We start from the raw sequence: 16,518 nt of genomic DNA, 5'->3' as shown, positions 1-16,518 counted from the left end.
ACACATTACCACTGACAGAACCTGTTTTCGTTATGAAGTGGTAAAAGATGCCTGCACCAAACACTGCCTTAACTTACCACTAAGCACATGCACAAGTGTCAATCAAAAATGTTTGGTGATCAGGCACCCTGGTGTGTTCTTGGCTTGCGCTTTTGCAGCCACTGAACACACTCTCATCATAGTCGCTGCACGTGACTTCCTGACAATCAGTGAGAAGATGCAGGGAAATAGATAGCAGTTTCTTTGACGAAGCTCGGGCGAGCGGTGGTGTCCTCTAGGGGTTGAAGGAAAGGGCATCAGCCAACCATCAGTGAGACAAACACACTTGAAGGAGTTTAGGTGTCGGTCGGTTTAAGGGGAGGGGTCACGCGTTGTAGGGGAGCGCTCAATATATGCAGCCGCAAACCCGCACGGCGTGGGCTCTCGGTGCACTGGCCAGAAACCACCCGCCTGCGGGAGAGCCCCTGAGGAGAGAACGTGTTTTATTTACTATCATTTCGGGATGTGATTGTAGATTGAGCTGTGTGGGGAGCTGCTGTAATAAATAAAGAGCATCAGACAGCCCGGATGCGCGAGTCGCTGCTGCCCATCACCTCGAGAGCCACAGGTCAACAGTAAGTACACTCGAGGTCGAGGACAGAGGGGAACGCTGGGGCGAGTGTCAGTGCCGTGGCCCTTGTGCACGTGTGAGTGATTTCACCGCATGCTCCCAAACTACGCAATGAGCTGCCACTGGGTATCTATCACTTAACGAACAACCATGAACGCCAAAGAAATTACTGTGGAAAATGCACTTCTTAATGTATGTTATGTACTGTGATGTATTTAAGTAGCATGCAGGTGACGTTAACCTGCATTGGGACGGATTTATTAGCATTTTATTTTTCTAAAGACACCATCCTGTAAACAATCCCAAGACTAAAGTTAAACTAATACAAATATTTCGGACATTTTCATAAATTACATTACGTTTAAGTTAGAAAATGAGACTTAGGAGGATGGTTTTTCAGGTTGGATGGGAAATAATGAAATCATTTTCGGTTAATACTGGTAGATGTTTGACTGTAGTAACGAGGGCTCACGTAGAACATTGCATACATGAATTACATGTTTAAAATTCTCTGTATGATGCCAATTAAAATATTTGCTAGTCTATTCTGCAAGGCTTATGACATGTCTGTAATGTAGTCCATCGTCTCGTCATAGATAACAAGAGTCCCATGTCATGTGTGACACTCAGGTAGCCCTATATTTTTTGTTATCCAGCTACCCTCGTCGTTTGAGACATATTACCTGGTTTTTGCAATGCGCAAAAAAGAAACTAAAAGTCACAGGATGAAAAATGGTGGCTATTAACAGCGCAGGTGAAAGGTTTTACGTATGACATGACTGAACCCAATAGTCTGCGAACCGTTTCAGCCAGGGTCACTTTCCATTCTGGCACTTTCCGGTTTGTTGTCCTCATTTTTAGTGCGATCCCACAAGGCCATCCTTGCTGAGCCTGATTGGATAAAGACAGGTCAAGGTGACAGTATACTTGCTTAGGCCATTCAGTGATTGGTTGGCATCCATAACCGTAAACGTAATATCTCTCACTCTTTTGCATTTGAAGAGCTAAACATTACTGATTCCACGACCCGTTTCAGAATGTGAATGCGTAAGACTTGTATGCTAGTGATTTTGGATTACCGGAGAGGCAAAGATAAACGCATCATTCATTGCCAGTCCTTCTTGGGGTTTGCTCTGTTTTGTCGGAAAGACCACATCACACGTCGCCTTCGCGCCCGCAATGCGCGTGCAACAACACAAGGAAACTAACAGAACACGCGGCTGGCTCGCGCTTTTGCAAAAGGATGCCAGAATGTTAAACCTCGAGGGGCCGGACTGTCACACTTCCAGCAAGCACTGTGATGAAAACGTCACCATTCTCACACAGAAGACTGTGTCAGCGCCATCGGGTGGCTTTTCGGATCCTCTCTTGTGCTGAGGGCGCCCAAAGAAACGGGCCCTGATTGTGTGTCTTAAGGGGAGGTGCTAGTATTTATCAGAATCGGATTGGGAAGACAATTAGACCTAGGATTTCCCCAGAAAAGTGACCCACATCCCCGGACCGTGCCCTTTCATGAAACACCATTCGACGAGTCTCCTTGGACTCATTTATAGAGAAATGTTTGCTCATTTAAATATTTTAAGCCTTCTTTCGCATTGGTGAAAACAGGAAGCGCTGCATGATGGCCAGGCCGGTGAGGTCACATAACAGGCCCGAGGGCCTCAACACCTGATCTGGCTAGCGCTGCCACCTGGCCGTTGCTTTACTGGCATGACCAGTATTGTAATATCCTGGCCGGTACGAAAATGAAGAAAATCACCCAAAGTCAGCACTTCTTCCTCTAATGAGTATGTACTTTAAACAGTAAACGTAAGGCAAAAACACTTTAAAATGTGGTCTAAAGCTGCTCTATAGTTTGACTGATAATAGGGGTGGGCGTAGCTCGCGAAGTAGCGCTACGCGAAGCCACGCGAAGTGCACTTCGCACTACGCAAACTTCGCGTAGCACTACGCGAGCTGCGTAGTAGCATGTTCGGCTGTGCAAGATGCGTTTTCAATGATTGCACAGTGCGGACAAGCATCCGGCACCGTGCAATCATTGAAAACGGCATCTTGCACAGTGCGAGCTGTAGTTTTCTGCTGCTCGAGTAGATTATTACTCGAGCGGCAGCTTTCTCAACGCAAACTGGTAGTTTCTCATTGAGAGCAGTCGCGAGCATGCGCAACCACTCACAATGAGAAACCTGACCTCCCCGCGTTGAGAATCTCGCCGGGATGTCATTTTGCTTGCTCGCGATTGCGAACATGACGTTGAGGACCGCGAACAAGCAAAAAATGACCGCTGCACTACGCTATACTACGCGTGTTCGCACTGTGCTACGTGCAGCTCGCGTAGTGCAAACTTTGCAAACTCCGCAAGCGTAGCGTAGTGCTTCGCCCAGGGTTAATTTAAAATAGACAAAGGCAGAAAAGACATGTTAAAGGAGACTATGGATGTTTTTATATAAATAGTCCACTTTAATTATCATGCTCTGGCTTTTACAGAATCTTAAACATAAACAAATGGACAGTTATTCTTTAATTTTTGTGTGTGTAGATTTATACATGATGAACTCCCCCTAGGGTATTGGAGCTATTTACATGAACACCAATTACACTACATAAGTTCACATTCATTTTTATTTCAGGCATGGGAGATTAAGTGATTTGACCAGAATCAGAGTTTTTTTTAAATGTGCCATTACCAAAAGAAAAGTGATGTTGTTTTAGTTGCAAGCATTCTTAGATGTGCCAGGGTAATTTATGAGATGCCCACCCTGGACCAGATCTTCTGAGGAGTTTGTCAAAACTTTTGAATTTCACCCTTATAGGTTGTTAAACTTGGTCATTCACAAATGAGATTCTCTTATTCATTTAATATTTATTGTGAGGATATTATTTTTCTAAGATTTTCATATTTATTTTTGCTCCATGTATTAGGTAAGCATGTCATGTTGTTATGATAATTGAGATACTAATGTGGTGTGCCGTTTTGACTGCTTTTGTAGCCAAAATAAAGTTTTTTGATACAATGATACAGTATTACTACCTTTAACCGCTTCGCTGCGGCCGTACATGTGCGCAGTTCGGACAGCCCCCGGCCGTCCTCCGCACACGTCCACCGTGACGTAAGACGGCCGGGGGCGCCCGACGCACGGAAGAGGTCAATGCCCACTCATGTGTGACACCTTGACGCACCCTTAATGTTTTAGCCAAAAACAAATACATCCTTGGACTAAGTTTCCTACTTTAAGTATAGTAACTCACATCTCAGAATGTAAAGTGTAGTTGGCTAGCGTGAATCAAATTCCATGTGTTCAGTTCATACTTTATTAATGTTTAGACACCGTCTTTAAAACATACATTCCTTAAAAACAATAACATTTAATATATAATTACACCATATACATACCAATTCATCATACTTCAGCTAAAATCCCCAAACTCATACTATCTAACACTATAATATATATATTTTTTTAATTTAGCCAGTGCACAAGCCACATCAAAGAATTCCATCCTTAACAAAAGTGCCAGTGCGTCATTTCAACAATATGTATTATATTTTTTTAAAAGAGGTTTCAAAATCAAGCAACGGAACCTATAAAAATGACAAAAATCAATTAAAACATGAACACTGAAATTATGAGACGGCAGTCTGCATGGTCAGTTATTCTCTTGATCTAGAAGGGCTTGACATTTCTCAGCTCAGCTCTTACATAACGCACATTTAGTGCAACCTGGAACTTTAGTAGTAATAATCGTAACCGGGCATCTGGAAATGCAGGTATGTACGGAAATACATAAAAATTTTCCCCTGAATCTACCATGTATTTTGCGGAGGGTTTATTCCTTACATATTTCAAGTCCGCCAACCTAGGGTCTTTTTTATAGGCTGTTTTTACTTCTGCCTTAGAGAGTGAGGCTTCAGGTATTTTTAATTCTAATTTTTAGGTTCCTGCATTGTTTTCCACTCTTTTCTTTACCTTCTTTCCCACTGTAAATCACTTCTTTCAATTTCAGTGCCACAACAGGCTGATATCTTCTGAGTGTTCGGGTCCAAAAGTTTATCCCAGAAACCCAGGGTTGATTTATAGGCTAGAAAATTCCAGGCTTACAATTTAGCTTCTAACCTTATTGCCTGGGACATTGCACCTTTGGGGAGGGTCAACAATGTTTTCAGACATTTCCTTTCACACCTCTCCCAACTTCCCTCCGTGACTAACAACTCGGCCCCATAGAGGCATTGCGTGGGGACCATTGCGCTATAAGCAGTTAAAAGCGGAGACCAAGAGGGGCCACCATAAGTCTTTTTAAAATGAACAAGTCCCCCTATCGTGGCTAATGCCCTCGACTCCACCAATTCTTTATGCAAGGTCAGTTGACTGGTAAATGTCATGCCCAGATACTTGTAGGAGGGTACAACCTCTACCCTACAATTGTCTAACTGCCAGTAATACGATTTACTTTTTTCCCCTACATCATTACTTTTGTTTTCCCATGTTTATCTTCAATTTATTAGCCTCGCTATAATGATTAAACTTTGTTAACTTCCTCTGCAGGCCGACTTGGGTCACGTCCAGAATTGCAAAGTCATCTGTATAGAGTAGGCACGGCACATGTCTTACTCCCATTTTTGGGGAAATAGAATGAGTCGCTGCCAGCACTCCTGGAAGGTCAGCTAAATATAGGGAGAACAATGTGGGGGCCAGGACACAGCCCGGCCTTAATCTATTTCCTAAGGAAATACTCCTGGAGAGGGCCCGTCTAAGTCAGGTTCTACTTGGGTCCAATTCCTGGTATGCAATTCCTGCAAAATTGCTATTAAGCAATTAGGAATACCCTGATATATTAGTTTCGTTCAAAGTATACTACGATCAACCAAATTGAACGTTGAGCTGAAATCAACAAAGCAACAGAATAAGTTCCCTGCTGTTTCTTTTGCCTTTTTCTCCAAAGCCCATAAACTGAAACAATGGTCTATTGTAGAGTGCCCGCTTTGAAGCCTCCCAGCTCCATTGGAAGAATTCAGTTTCCTTCTATCCAGTTCTTTAAAGCCTTTAATATTACTTTGGAGTACACCTGTGCACCTACATCCTACAGACTTATCAACCGGTAATTCCCTGGGTCGTCCTTAGCACTTTTTTTACGTACAGCTTTATTTATTAGTTAGTTAAGAAGTTAAGAAGGGGACCCAACCTGCTTCTGACACCATGCATCTTTCTGGAGGGACAACCATACCACATCCCTTCTGGACCAATTTCCAGAATTTTTTCATATCCTTTTCCTGAAGTGTCCTAATCATCACATCCCAATTCAACTCAGATCAAGCCCGCTTCTTTCTCATTACCAGAGCTTCACATTCCCTTTTCTTACAGAGGTAGATATCATCTAGCTTTGCTTGACCTTCTGATCGCCTTGCCCTTCTATTTCCCTTAGCTCCATCCTAGCAGCTGCACACTCCTAATCGAACCGTTGTTGGTTGCATACCCTGCACCATTAGGCTCTCCTATGGCTCTATCCTGGATCATATTATTGATTAATTGATTTTGCATTAACTGCTCCATATATCTCCCATCAATTCTTGTTGTTAAGCGTTTGGGGAAATCTAGTGCCATTGGAATAGCTTGTTCTCTCACTAATGGAGCAATCTCTATATCTAATTTTAGCCCCCAGTGAACACTTCCCTTTAGTCGTAGCACCATAAATCCCCTACAGAGATTAAAATACTATGCCTGTATGAACATGTAGTCAATGGGGCACTGTTGTTTCCTATATAAAAGCGTTTGGTCTGCTGAGTCGTCCTCTTTGAAACAGCCATTTAGGCATAAAAACCCTAATTCTGCTAAAAACTTCACTATAATCCTAACAAACTTCGACACATTTTGGAAAATTATGATAGGAATGCTGTAACACTCTAACATATCTGAGATAACAGAGTCAGCCTTCCTTGTATCTAAATGAAGATTAAAGTCCCCTAGTAACAAAATAGGATATTCCACCAGGAGCTCTATTCGATTTACCAGGAACATTTCCCATGCCTCTTCCTTAGATTCCTTCAGATTTTTGTAAACATTCACAACCAACAGCTTATTTTGTTGCAGACCACCCTCATTGAGATCCAGTAGGCAAGCTAAGACAAATTAAAAAAATGTTTGCCCCCTTACTGGATTTAGTAGATATCAGCGTCATTAGGCATCCTTTCACTCGCCTCGTACCCGATTTGGTTCCATCTTTCCTAAAATGTATGATACAATTTTGATGAAAATCCTCACCGCCAACCTGGAAGCAAATTATCTCGTTCCCCTCCCATATCTCTACAAGCTCTGTTGTTCTTATTAAATTGTTTAATCCATGTACATTCTAGGAGACAACCCCCAAGCCGGCGGGTGTGTCGGCTCCCTAATCTACCTCTTCCGCCCATGAGAAAGTTGACTCCCCATCAATGCTTAGATCCGCAAACCTATTGTGTACTGAGATCAGATCTGACAAACACTCTCTTTCCTGAGAGGATATAGTAGTTCTGGGACAGTCAGTATGCTGAATGGGTGCTGGTGCTGATGACTGATATTGAATAGCCATGTTATTCCCTCTGGTCACTTGTCTTTCTAGGGATGGCAAAGTCAGTTAGTAACTCTAGGAGGTGGTAGGGGTTGGAAACAGTAATGCAGCACCAGACAACAAATAAACCTAAAAAACCCTCAATATTTAGCCAGTACTACAACATCTATCTAAGGACTAAGGTGCTGCACAAGCTGCATGTGCCCCACAATGTTCCTGTATTCCCAGAACTTTTCCTATTCTTTTCCATTTTATGTATGGACAACAGTTTGCAATGGTTCTAATGGTTTGTAAACTGTAAATTGGTACTATCAAGGTCCCACTTAGCCTCCTTGGATGTATTACTTTAATTTTTTGAGACTCACACATTATCACTTCACAAACAATTGTGTGTGGGGGTAATATATGTTGATACAAAGAGTGTAATGTGTTATTTATTACAAATGGTAGAGAAGAGGCGCCTTCATTTATGAGAGGTAAAGCCTCAAGTCGGTCATGAATTACATGTTACACTCAGTAAATGTGCATGTATGTATAGCTAATCCAAACTGTTTTTTTTTACACGAGGCACTATTAAAATACATATACTGACTCATTTGCAGGAAACAAGGGTTTACTTCTGCTAAAGTAAGATTGAATAACCATAGCTAGACCTTGTGACTGAGGCCCCAATAATGTTTTGTAAAGTGATTCTAGAATATGATTTGTGAAGCTTTATGCATGGAAATCTGAAATTAGTTAAATTACAGTTTGTTAATAACAGATTTAAGCCGTTCGACTGTACTAATAAGTAGGTGAATATGCATTTATAATATGTAGAACTCTGCAATCCAAATATAAAAAACCAGTCTCAAATTTCCTTAATACAGTTAAGTTCTTACATCTCTAGTCACCTGTATTATGAAGATTACATATAGGCTGACCTTGGTCAACACGCCTCATTTAGACAAAGGAGGACTGTAAGCTTTCCATTGGCAGAGCCACCATAAGCCCTGTTGACCAAAAGCTTTCTCCAGGGTAAGCATGAGCGAATTTTGCGAATCTGGCGTTCGCGAATTTTGCGAATTTGCAAACTCGCAATCCGCAAAATCCGCAAATTCGCGCAAATTTTTTTTTTCTGTTCGCAAGGATTTCTGCCAGTTCGCAAGGATTTCTGCCAGTTCGCGAGGGTTTTGTACCAGTTCGCAATTGCGAACTTACATGTCGGCTCGCAACGGTCACAATTATGTTGTTTCTACGTCTGGTTCATCATCACAGGTTCCCAGCACCCTCTGTTTCACCCCTGCCATCCTCTGTTTCACCCATGCCACCCTCTGGTACATCAATGCCACCCTCTGGTTCATCATCACTGTAGAATATGGGGGGAAAAAGCAAGCACACCTGCCTGCTTCAACTGACATGAATTAATTTGGGGTTGATTTATTAATGTGTCACTGTTTTAAAATTCCAGTCTGGCACCTGCTTCCTTATCTGTAATTTGCTTTCTTTTGCAGTGAAATTTTTTTTCCAGGACCTTTGTGGCCTACTTGTAGCTATTCTATGAGCCTGCTGTGAGGGTCAGAGCAGGGTCATACAATTGTTGCAACTAGCAACTGAACTCTAGAGGGGCCCTTGTCAGGAAGCACTACAGGGAATGGTTACTAATGATGAGTTTGAACTTTTGAACCTGCTAAATGCTTTCACTTTTGCAAAACTCGTTTTTCTGCAGAACAGCATTACAGCAACTGTAATGCCCCAAACAAGCTTATATGAGAAAGTTGATTTCTAATCCAAAAGTTATCCAAAGAAAATCAAAAGGCCTCAAATCCAAAAAAGTGCAGGCAAATGTCAACCTGAGGAGTTATTCTGATAAAAATCATCATTTTCAGACGGTCTATGCTGCTTGCTAGTAGATTTTTTGTGCAGATTTGCAATTTTTGTAATTTCGCGAGTGCGAGATTGTTGCTGCCCGCCGCACCTACATGTTCGCAATTGCGAACTTACACCGCAGGCCGCAAAATTGAATCACCAAGAAAAAAAAATCCGCTGCGTGCGAATTTGCGGATTTTCGGTAAATTCGCGAGCGTTCGCGGTTTGCGAATTTACCGAAAATCCGCAAAATCCGCGAGCAGAACGGATTTTCCGCCCAGAGTACAGCTCTCATTCCATCTGCTCTATTTAGAGCTGACAGTGTGATATCTTTTTGTAGGTCGAGCCTGGGCAGCGCATGCGCTGCTGCGAGGCATGCTGTATAGAGGTATGGCATACAAGCTCTGCACATTTCCCGCCCATCTTTTTATTTGTCTCCTGCTACTGTCCTTCCTAAGTCATTGCTTTTCATTTGTGAATAGGCTTGTTAGTCCCTCCTTGGTACCGTCTTGTCTGCAATTGTAACCTCCCATAACGACTAGAACTTTTACTTGTTTTGTTACACAATCTGCTTTTTAAGTCAGTGAGCACTATTTTGTTTAATGAAAAATAGAGAAAATGGCTGGCTGCTTCTTGTATTTGCAGCATGCCCACAGAGCACTTGCTGGACAATGTTGGCTGCTTCTTGTTGGAGTGCTATGTGCGCTTTCACTTTAAAAGTGGCTGCCCCACCCCACCCCCTACACAGCACACGCGGGACAAAGACAGCCGCTTATTGTGTTTAAAACTTGGAAGCTGAGCGTAGCGCTAGCTTCAAGCACACTGCGCTTTTTAATTTTTTTTACTTTATTGCTGAATGCGGCACCCATTTCAGGGACACCACGCTCTGTTTCAGCTTTTTTTTTGTTACTTTTAACTTTAATGGTGAATGTGGCATTACAGTTTAAGGTAAAAAAAATCGCTAAAACAGATTGAGGTGTCCCTGAAGTGGGACACCGCGCTCCCTGCAATGCAATAGGTCTTGCATTTTCCAAAGCTTGACCTATTAGTATTGTAAAGGACAATGCCTTTATTATTCCAGGTTTTTAAACCCATAAATAAAAAAACATTGTCATTTACAATGCCAATAGATCAAAATCTCCATTGCAAATGCTTGTTTCTGTCTGTCACCACCATGAAAAGCCTGGTGCTGAGAAACAGAGAAAAGCAATAATGCCCTCTACCTCCCGCACAATTGGATGTTGTGTTCATTAGTTTTTTGTTTTTCAGAAACAAACTCTCCATTTGGCAGTTTGTTTCTGGAACAAAACAGGCTAAAAGTTTGGTGAACTGGAACTGTTCCACCCACTATACCTTTTATACCTTAAAAGGAACCAGCGTGAAGGCAGTGCTTTTAACACCTTGGCTGCTAGGTGTTTTCCCCTCCTGTGCTGACTTTTCATTATTTCCTTTGTTTCATGACGAGCTCAGCTCGTCACCAGCACAGCTCAACCGTGCATCATGACGAGCTGAGCTCGTCATAAGCATCGAAAGGGTTAAAGGTACTGTGATCATCACTGGGGTGGCATTCATCTCTAAATTTGATGGGCAGAGTACAGCTGTGATGGTGAACTTAATATCCTCTGTCGTCCCAGCAGATACTACTCCATCCATTAAATAAAAATTCGGCCTATAGCGCTTCAGCTAAATTGTAACCTCATAATGCCTGCTCCAAAGCAAACAGTCAGGGTGAAAGGCATAATTGCAGCTGCACTTTAAACACTTTTCATTATTATGATCTACTTTTCTAAACTTAGTAGAATGGTGAGATGTATGGCAGTAGGTGTTTATTTTTCCATTCAGAAAAGAATGAATTTCTTTACACGTTACTACTCATTCTGAAACGCTGCCTTTTTAATCGAATTTGCATTAAACTACTTCAAATGTGTTTTTATAGCAAATTGCTAACTGTACCTTTTTGTGTGTTTCATTTTTCATTACAGATCCTGTTTTATTAATCATGTCTGCAACAATATTATCTCTTTCATGATATGAGAAAGACACAAAGAATTTAAATGGTTTGTGGGATAGGTGACGGTGTCACCATGTATTATAAGGAATAAAATACCCTCAGCAGTACGCAAAAAGAATATTACATGCCACCACGAACTTCCATGCCCTCATAAAGGAACTCGTCCTACAAAGACAGAGAAGAAGAACAAGAAAGAGAGACTGGAAAAATCTGCGGTACGAGTAAGGTGTGTTTTTTTCTGCTTATAGCACTTTTCTAAATGTTTTAAAAGCCTCAGAAATGTCATTCAAAAACTACAAATAATGTAATGCAAACCATACCAGGTGTGCCTGATGCTGTCTAAAGGGCCATGCTTGGCTGCATTTTAGTAGGAGGCCCATAACATTAAGGAAGGCTGGGACCATGGCCTGACGCCATCCCTCCAGAGATGGTTGAATTGTGTGTTCAGAATCCCCTCTCCAGAATCCCAGTGATATATCCTTTGTACACCAAGTCTCCGGCCATCTAAAAGCCAAGCCTAGGCAGCTCAGGGGACATAAGGCAACAGTTCATGTTCCAGGTACATCGATTAGTACTTATTGAGCTATTACATTGACTGTCATCATTTTTTTACAATTGTCTTAATGGTGCCAGGTATGTTAGTTGGAAGTGCCCACTGTTTCTCAGGGCACAAGTTGTAAAAAAAGAAGTGGGGGGGACGCTGTCACGGAAGTGACGTCACGACCGGAAGTGGCGTCATGGAAGGTGCCGAGCTCCTCGTCCCAGAGAGGCCAAAGAGTGAAGTCCAGCTGTTTGGCAGGGGGGATTTTGTCCCCCCGGTAAAATAAGTGGGGGGACGCCGTCCACCCGCGTGGTACTGAGACTCGAGCCCTGCTGTTCCTTCTACCTTCAATCTACAGCATATTTTCTTTTTAGAAGATGCTATTAAACTTCACCAAAATCCCCCACACTTTTAAAAGTAACAATACACTCTGTCCCTCCAGTAACATCCAAGTATACCTCAGACAGTGCTTGGACATAATCAATCAATGAAGAATGTAATCTGTCCTACATAATTCAAACTAAAGAAAGTATCACTTTATATGACATTTATTGATTTGAAAACAGCACTCAACTCAAGTGGACAGGAATCCATTTATTATTGGAGGCCCTGCAGACATGAGGATGAGAATGCATGATTGGGGTCTTCAGATCTCTCCATTCAAGCACGTGATTGAAACATACAGTTTCCAGTCCTTACTGGGGTTCGCCAGGGATTCGTGGTAGCGGCCCTCTTGTCAAGACTATTTGTAAATGAAGCGGGAACATACCTAGAAGCTTTACACCTAGATACACGGAAAATAGAAGAGGTAAACCACATCATATCTTAATTTTTGCAAACTTGGGCCTATGACTCTATGTCACACATTCAACAACTATATATTGTGCAGTGGCTTCATACATTTGGGCAGTGCTTAGGGTCATGGAGGAAACAACATAGGAGCTTAAGCATATTTTAAGTATTCTCTAGATATGTTTTTATTAATATTTGGTATTGTAATGGATAGTGACAAACCTTTACCCCGTTTACACATGTATTGTATATATTTTTGTATGACTTTTAGTCGAATCATAAAGTGCTATATCAAATGTACTGGTTGATACACACGAATACACTTTGATACTTTATTGATTGGAAAATAGAACAATACTCCAGCTAAAAAATATGAAAATAATACATCTGACAATAAAAATCTATGCACCTAAAAGTTCCTCAGTGTTTCTATTTTTTCATGATTTATGCTTATTTTAGATTTGTCTGGCGATTTATTTAGTCCAGGGTGAATGCTGACTAAAATGAAATCAGGGTAAACATTTACTAATTATGTAAGTAATTTCAGTCTGAACAAATGTCACACTAACCTTATGCTCTATTTTTAGGGGGCAAGATGAAGCTTATCCTGTCTCTCCTGTTAATGACCTGGCTAAAAGGAGGTACTGTGAATACTGGAATACACTTTTGTATTTCTTCATTTTTACCATATCATTATCAACTGAAGTTAAACTTTTGATCCGTTAAGTTTTACTTCTATTTATGTGGTAATAATGTTTCTTTCAAAAAATGATTATTCATCATATTTAAGGTCATCATTTCAGAGGGCCATGACACACATATGCACGTAAGATTCAGTAGGCCTTTTCTTGAAAAGTAAGGTTAGCTTTACAATATGTTGATTTTCTGAGCTGTCATTGACATCGTTATTTTCCTATTGCCTTCTCGGCAGGCAGTGTATCAGGTGTCTCTATCTGCAGTAATGGAGGTGATTGGTAAAGGCTAGTCCCTGTAGATTCGCAGTGCACTACACTCCATGGCAAGCTTCCATGACCAGCAGATACAAGCTGGGACTGTCAGCCATACCTGATTCCCAGTACAAGCAATTTAGTCAGTACTTAATTTGTAAAAAAAATAAGTGCCAGGGCCCTGGTCAGAAGGTCACCCCTGCCTACACCACCCACAGCCCCTGTCAGTGCTGCCAATGACCGCGCTGGCAGGGGCTGTGGGTGGTGCAGGCTGGTGTACGAGTTCCACTCTGTCTCAGAGCAAGACTACACTAGCATTAGGGACAGACTATAAAATGACAAGTGGTATTCAGAAATATTTGGCTACCCGTGCTAAGGTAAAATATTTTTCTTCATTTTGGAATGGAAAAACAAAGGGGTCCATTCACAAACTGGATTTTGCAATACATGAATCATTTCTATGATAGTACTGCTGACGTACTACTAAATCCTGCTCACTAATGTATGGGGAGATCATGACCAATGTGGCAGAGATTTCTGCACACATAAGTATACATTTTGTAGTAAATGTGAGATAGACGAGATGGAGTGTTTGGAAAATGGTGAATACCTACTACAAATAGGAAGGGTTTAAGGGGAAGTTAGAAGGGGTTTAAGGAGACTGGTAGGGAGGGACATGTGAATTCAAGCAGCCACCCAAAGAAGGGTATGCCCATAACTATTCACAAACTACACTTCTGAAGTTACAACGGCCCAGAAGGCCACAAAACAGCAGAAAACGTACTTCATCAAGTTTAATGGGGCTACCCAGTGACCCTCAGAACCTGGGTATCTGAAATCTAAGGTAATGTAGGTTCTGCCAGGAATGGAATAATTACTTTAACTATATCTTAAACATTTATACATGAAAAGAAAAAAAGGACACACACCTAGATTGATATAATCAAGAGGAATTGTATTAGCAAATTAATTCATTTTTCGTTTTACAATTTTCTCTGGTTGTGACGCAGTCAGGCTGTCACAGAAAACAAAACATTATTAAAAAAAGACGCAACATAAACTAATCTGTGATAAGGTGATCTAGAAGTGACAAAGTGCTTTGGGTTAATAACATATATACAGTGCTGTACAAAACATATATAAAATGTTCATTCGATAGACATCAATCCCTATGCACTTGTATCTCCAATCCATACACATGTCTGCTATTAGGTGGATTGGAGAGAGTAGGAATGGTGGCATGTCGACGTTTCCACCCAGAGGGTGCGTGATTCAAATGGAGTCACAGCGGGTCTTCTTCAGGACATGGCGGGACAGCCTAATGAGAAATGAACCATAAGTCTGGTGTGATACATAATGTGAAATGATTGACAGGTGGTTGTGGAAACCTACTAGTTCAGGTAACAATCAAAGGCCTGATGAGTGCTTCAATTGATCGATCCACTAGGAGTTGGATTCTGGAGAAATAACAATAGGTCAAGAATGAGATTAGGCTCCAAGGAATGGAAAGAAAATGACCAGACCGAAGTAATGGTCGATTACCTAGTTAAGGATGTCTAAATGTTTTAGATATAGTTAAAGTAATGTTCCATTCCATACCGCACCTACCTTACCGTAGTAAATATACTGCAGCCCTGCCTTGAAGTAAGTCTAGCACCACACATGGCGACTCACAGGTACTGCAACAAGCTCTCATAGAAAATAATGGAGCTAACAGAAAGAGCAAGGAAGCAGAGTCTAGATTGGCGCGGGAACAGCCGGGTGAGGCTGGACCTGGAGAAAGGTTGCTGGTTCCTTGCTCGCGGCACGCCTGGCGGCAAAGTCACGAGTGTTCAGAGTCAGACAGCGCCGAGAATACGGAGCGGACGGTGGGTGTTTTAACTTTTATTCACACGGGGTGAAGAAGGGCCTTTAAATTAATTTCAGGCCCTCTGACAAGACTTGTCAGTAACTACTTGGGAGTATAGAAGAATGTCTGTTGTGACTGACTCTGTCACAGGCATACTAACATTTGAAGGCACAGAACGGAACTGGAAAGCGATCAACCTTTCAAAAGCATGCACCACTCAGAAACATGCTTCAGAAATTCTTAGCTCCCACTGGTCTTACAAGGGCAGAGATGTCCGAAAAGTGACTGAGTGTTACACCGCCACAGCAACATTTGTTCAATGGTGAGAGAGCGCAATTTGAATGCAAAGTATATCATAGCCATATCTAGACGTATATGTCATAAACGTAGGAATGAAACGCACATTGTAATGTTAAGTTGGCGATTATAGCATAAAGGCCAACGAATGTGATAACATGGTATAGAAGATGTAGATGTATTTACATGATAAAATGCATTAGATTTAGAAGGCCCGTATACATGATGGGTAATGTAGAAATGCTTAGGAAACGTGGAACGTGCACAGTAGAATTCGTGTACGCGTGTAACTTTAAACATGTGTAACTTTAAATGGAGAAACGTGGATAAATGTATAAGAGAATTCACATAAAGATGTAACCAAGGAAAATGCATAAGTTATATTCTATGCAGTCGTATTCTATGTATTACTTATATTTGATGTAGAATGTATTTAAGTATAACGAAGGCTTTTGCAAAAATACGGATATATAAATGTATGCCAAAGGTTGTACTGTGTAGAGGGTTTCTGTAGGAATGTTGGAAGAGTTTAGGTCATTTGTGTTTGTAACCTAACTGGTCAAGAGTTCGCAGGAGCATAGTCAAATGTATGTAATTTAGTGGGCTTGTAAAAGTCGTAAATAGCTTGATGTGGACGTGAGAGCCAAGAAGTCTAGCACTTGTTAGATTTAAGGTGACAATGCCGGACGGAGCTTATTGCTCGAACGTGAGGAGAGACACTTTTGAATGTGGACTATGTTTTGACAAGACCATTCACAGGACCTAGCAGGGTCAAGCTAAGAGACATAGAGTTAAAGCCTTGTCTAAATTCGTATGATACCTGATCTGAAAGAATCAATAAAAGTCGACGATGAGATGATGAAGATGACATCTAAGAGAAGGGTCAACTTAACGAACGACGCAAGGAGTGGACCAATGGAAGAAGCAGGAAGTTGACATCATCGGGGAAAGTCCGTGGTGGGGGTCAAGGGGCGTTCCACCCACACTGTGATTGTGTATTTTAGGGACAGCACCCCGGGGAGGAGGTAGCAATTGGGAGATTAGGAACAGCGAGACGAATTGCTCAGAGAAAGGGCGAAGGTA

The 16,518-nt window shown here is 41.6% G+C and overlaps 1 protein-coding gene across 1 annotated transcript in view; it reads left to right on the top strand.

Moving 5' to 3' along the window:
- The first annotated feature begins 233 nt into the window (after positions 1–233).
- LOC147726646 (interleukin-31 receptor subunit alpha-like) overlaps positions 234–16,518 on the top strand; it is a 672,471-nt gene continuing 656,186 nt past the window's right edge. Inside the window, exons 1-3 of the mRNA XM_086960699.1 lie at positions 234–614; positions 10,981–11,235; positions 12,930–12,983. Of these exons, the coding sequence (XP_086816825.1) occupies positions 12,938–12,983 (46 nt within the window). The 5' untranslated portion in view covers positions 234–614; positions 10,981–11,235; positions 12,930–12,937. The remainder of the gene's footprint in view (positions 615–10,980; positions 11,236–12,929; positions 12,984–16,518) is intronic.

Source organism: Lissotriton vulgaris, chromosome 3_1, assembly GCF_964263255.1.
Source record: "Lissotriton vulgaris chromosome 3_1, aLisVul1.2, whole genome shotgun sequence".
Classification (NCBI taxonomy): Eukaryota; Metazoa; Chordata; class Amphibia; order Caudata; family Salamandridae; genus Lissotriton; species Lissotriton vulgaris.
This window is presented reverse-complemented; position numbering and strand designations above follow the sequence as displayed.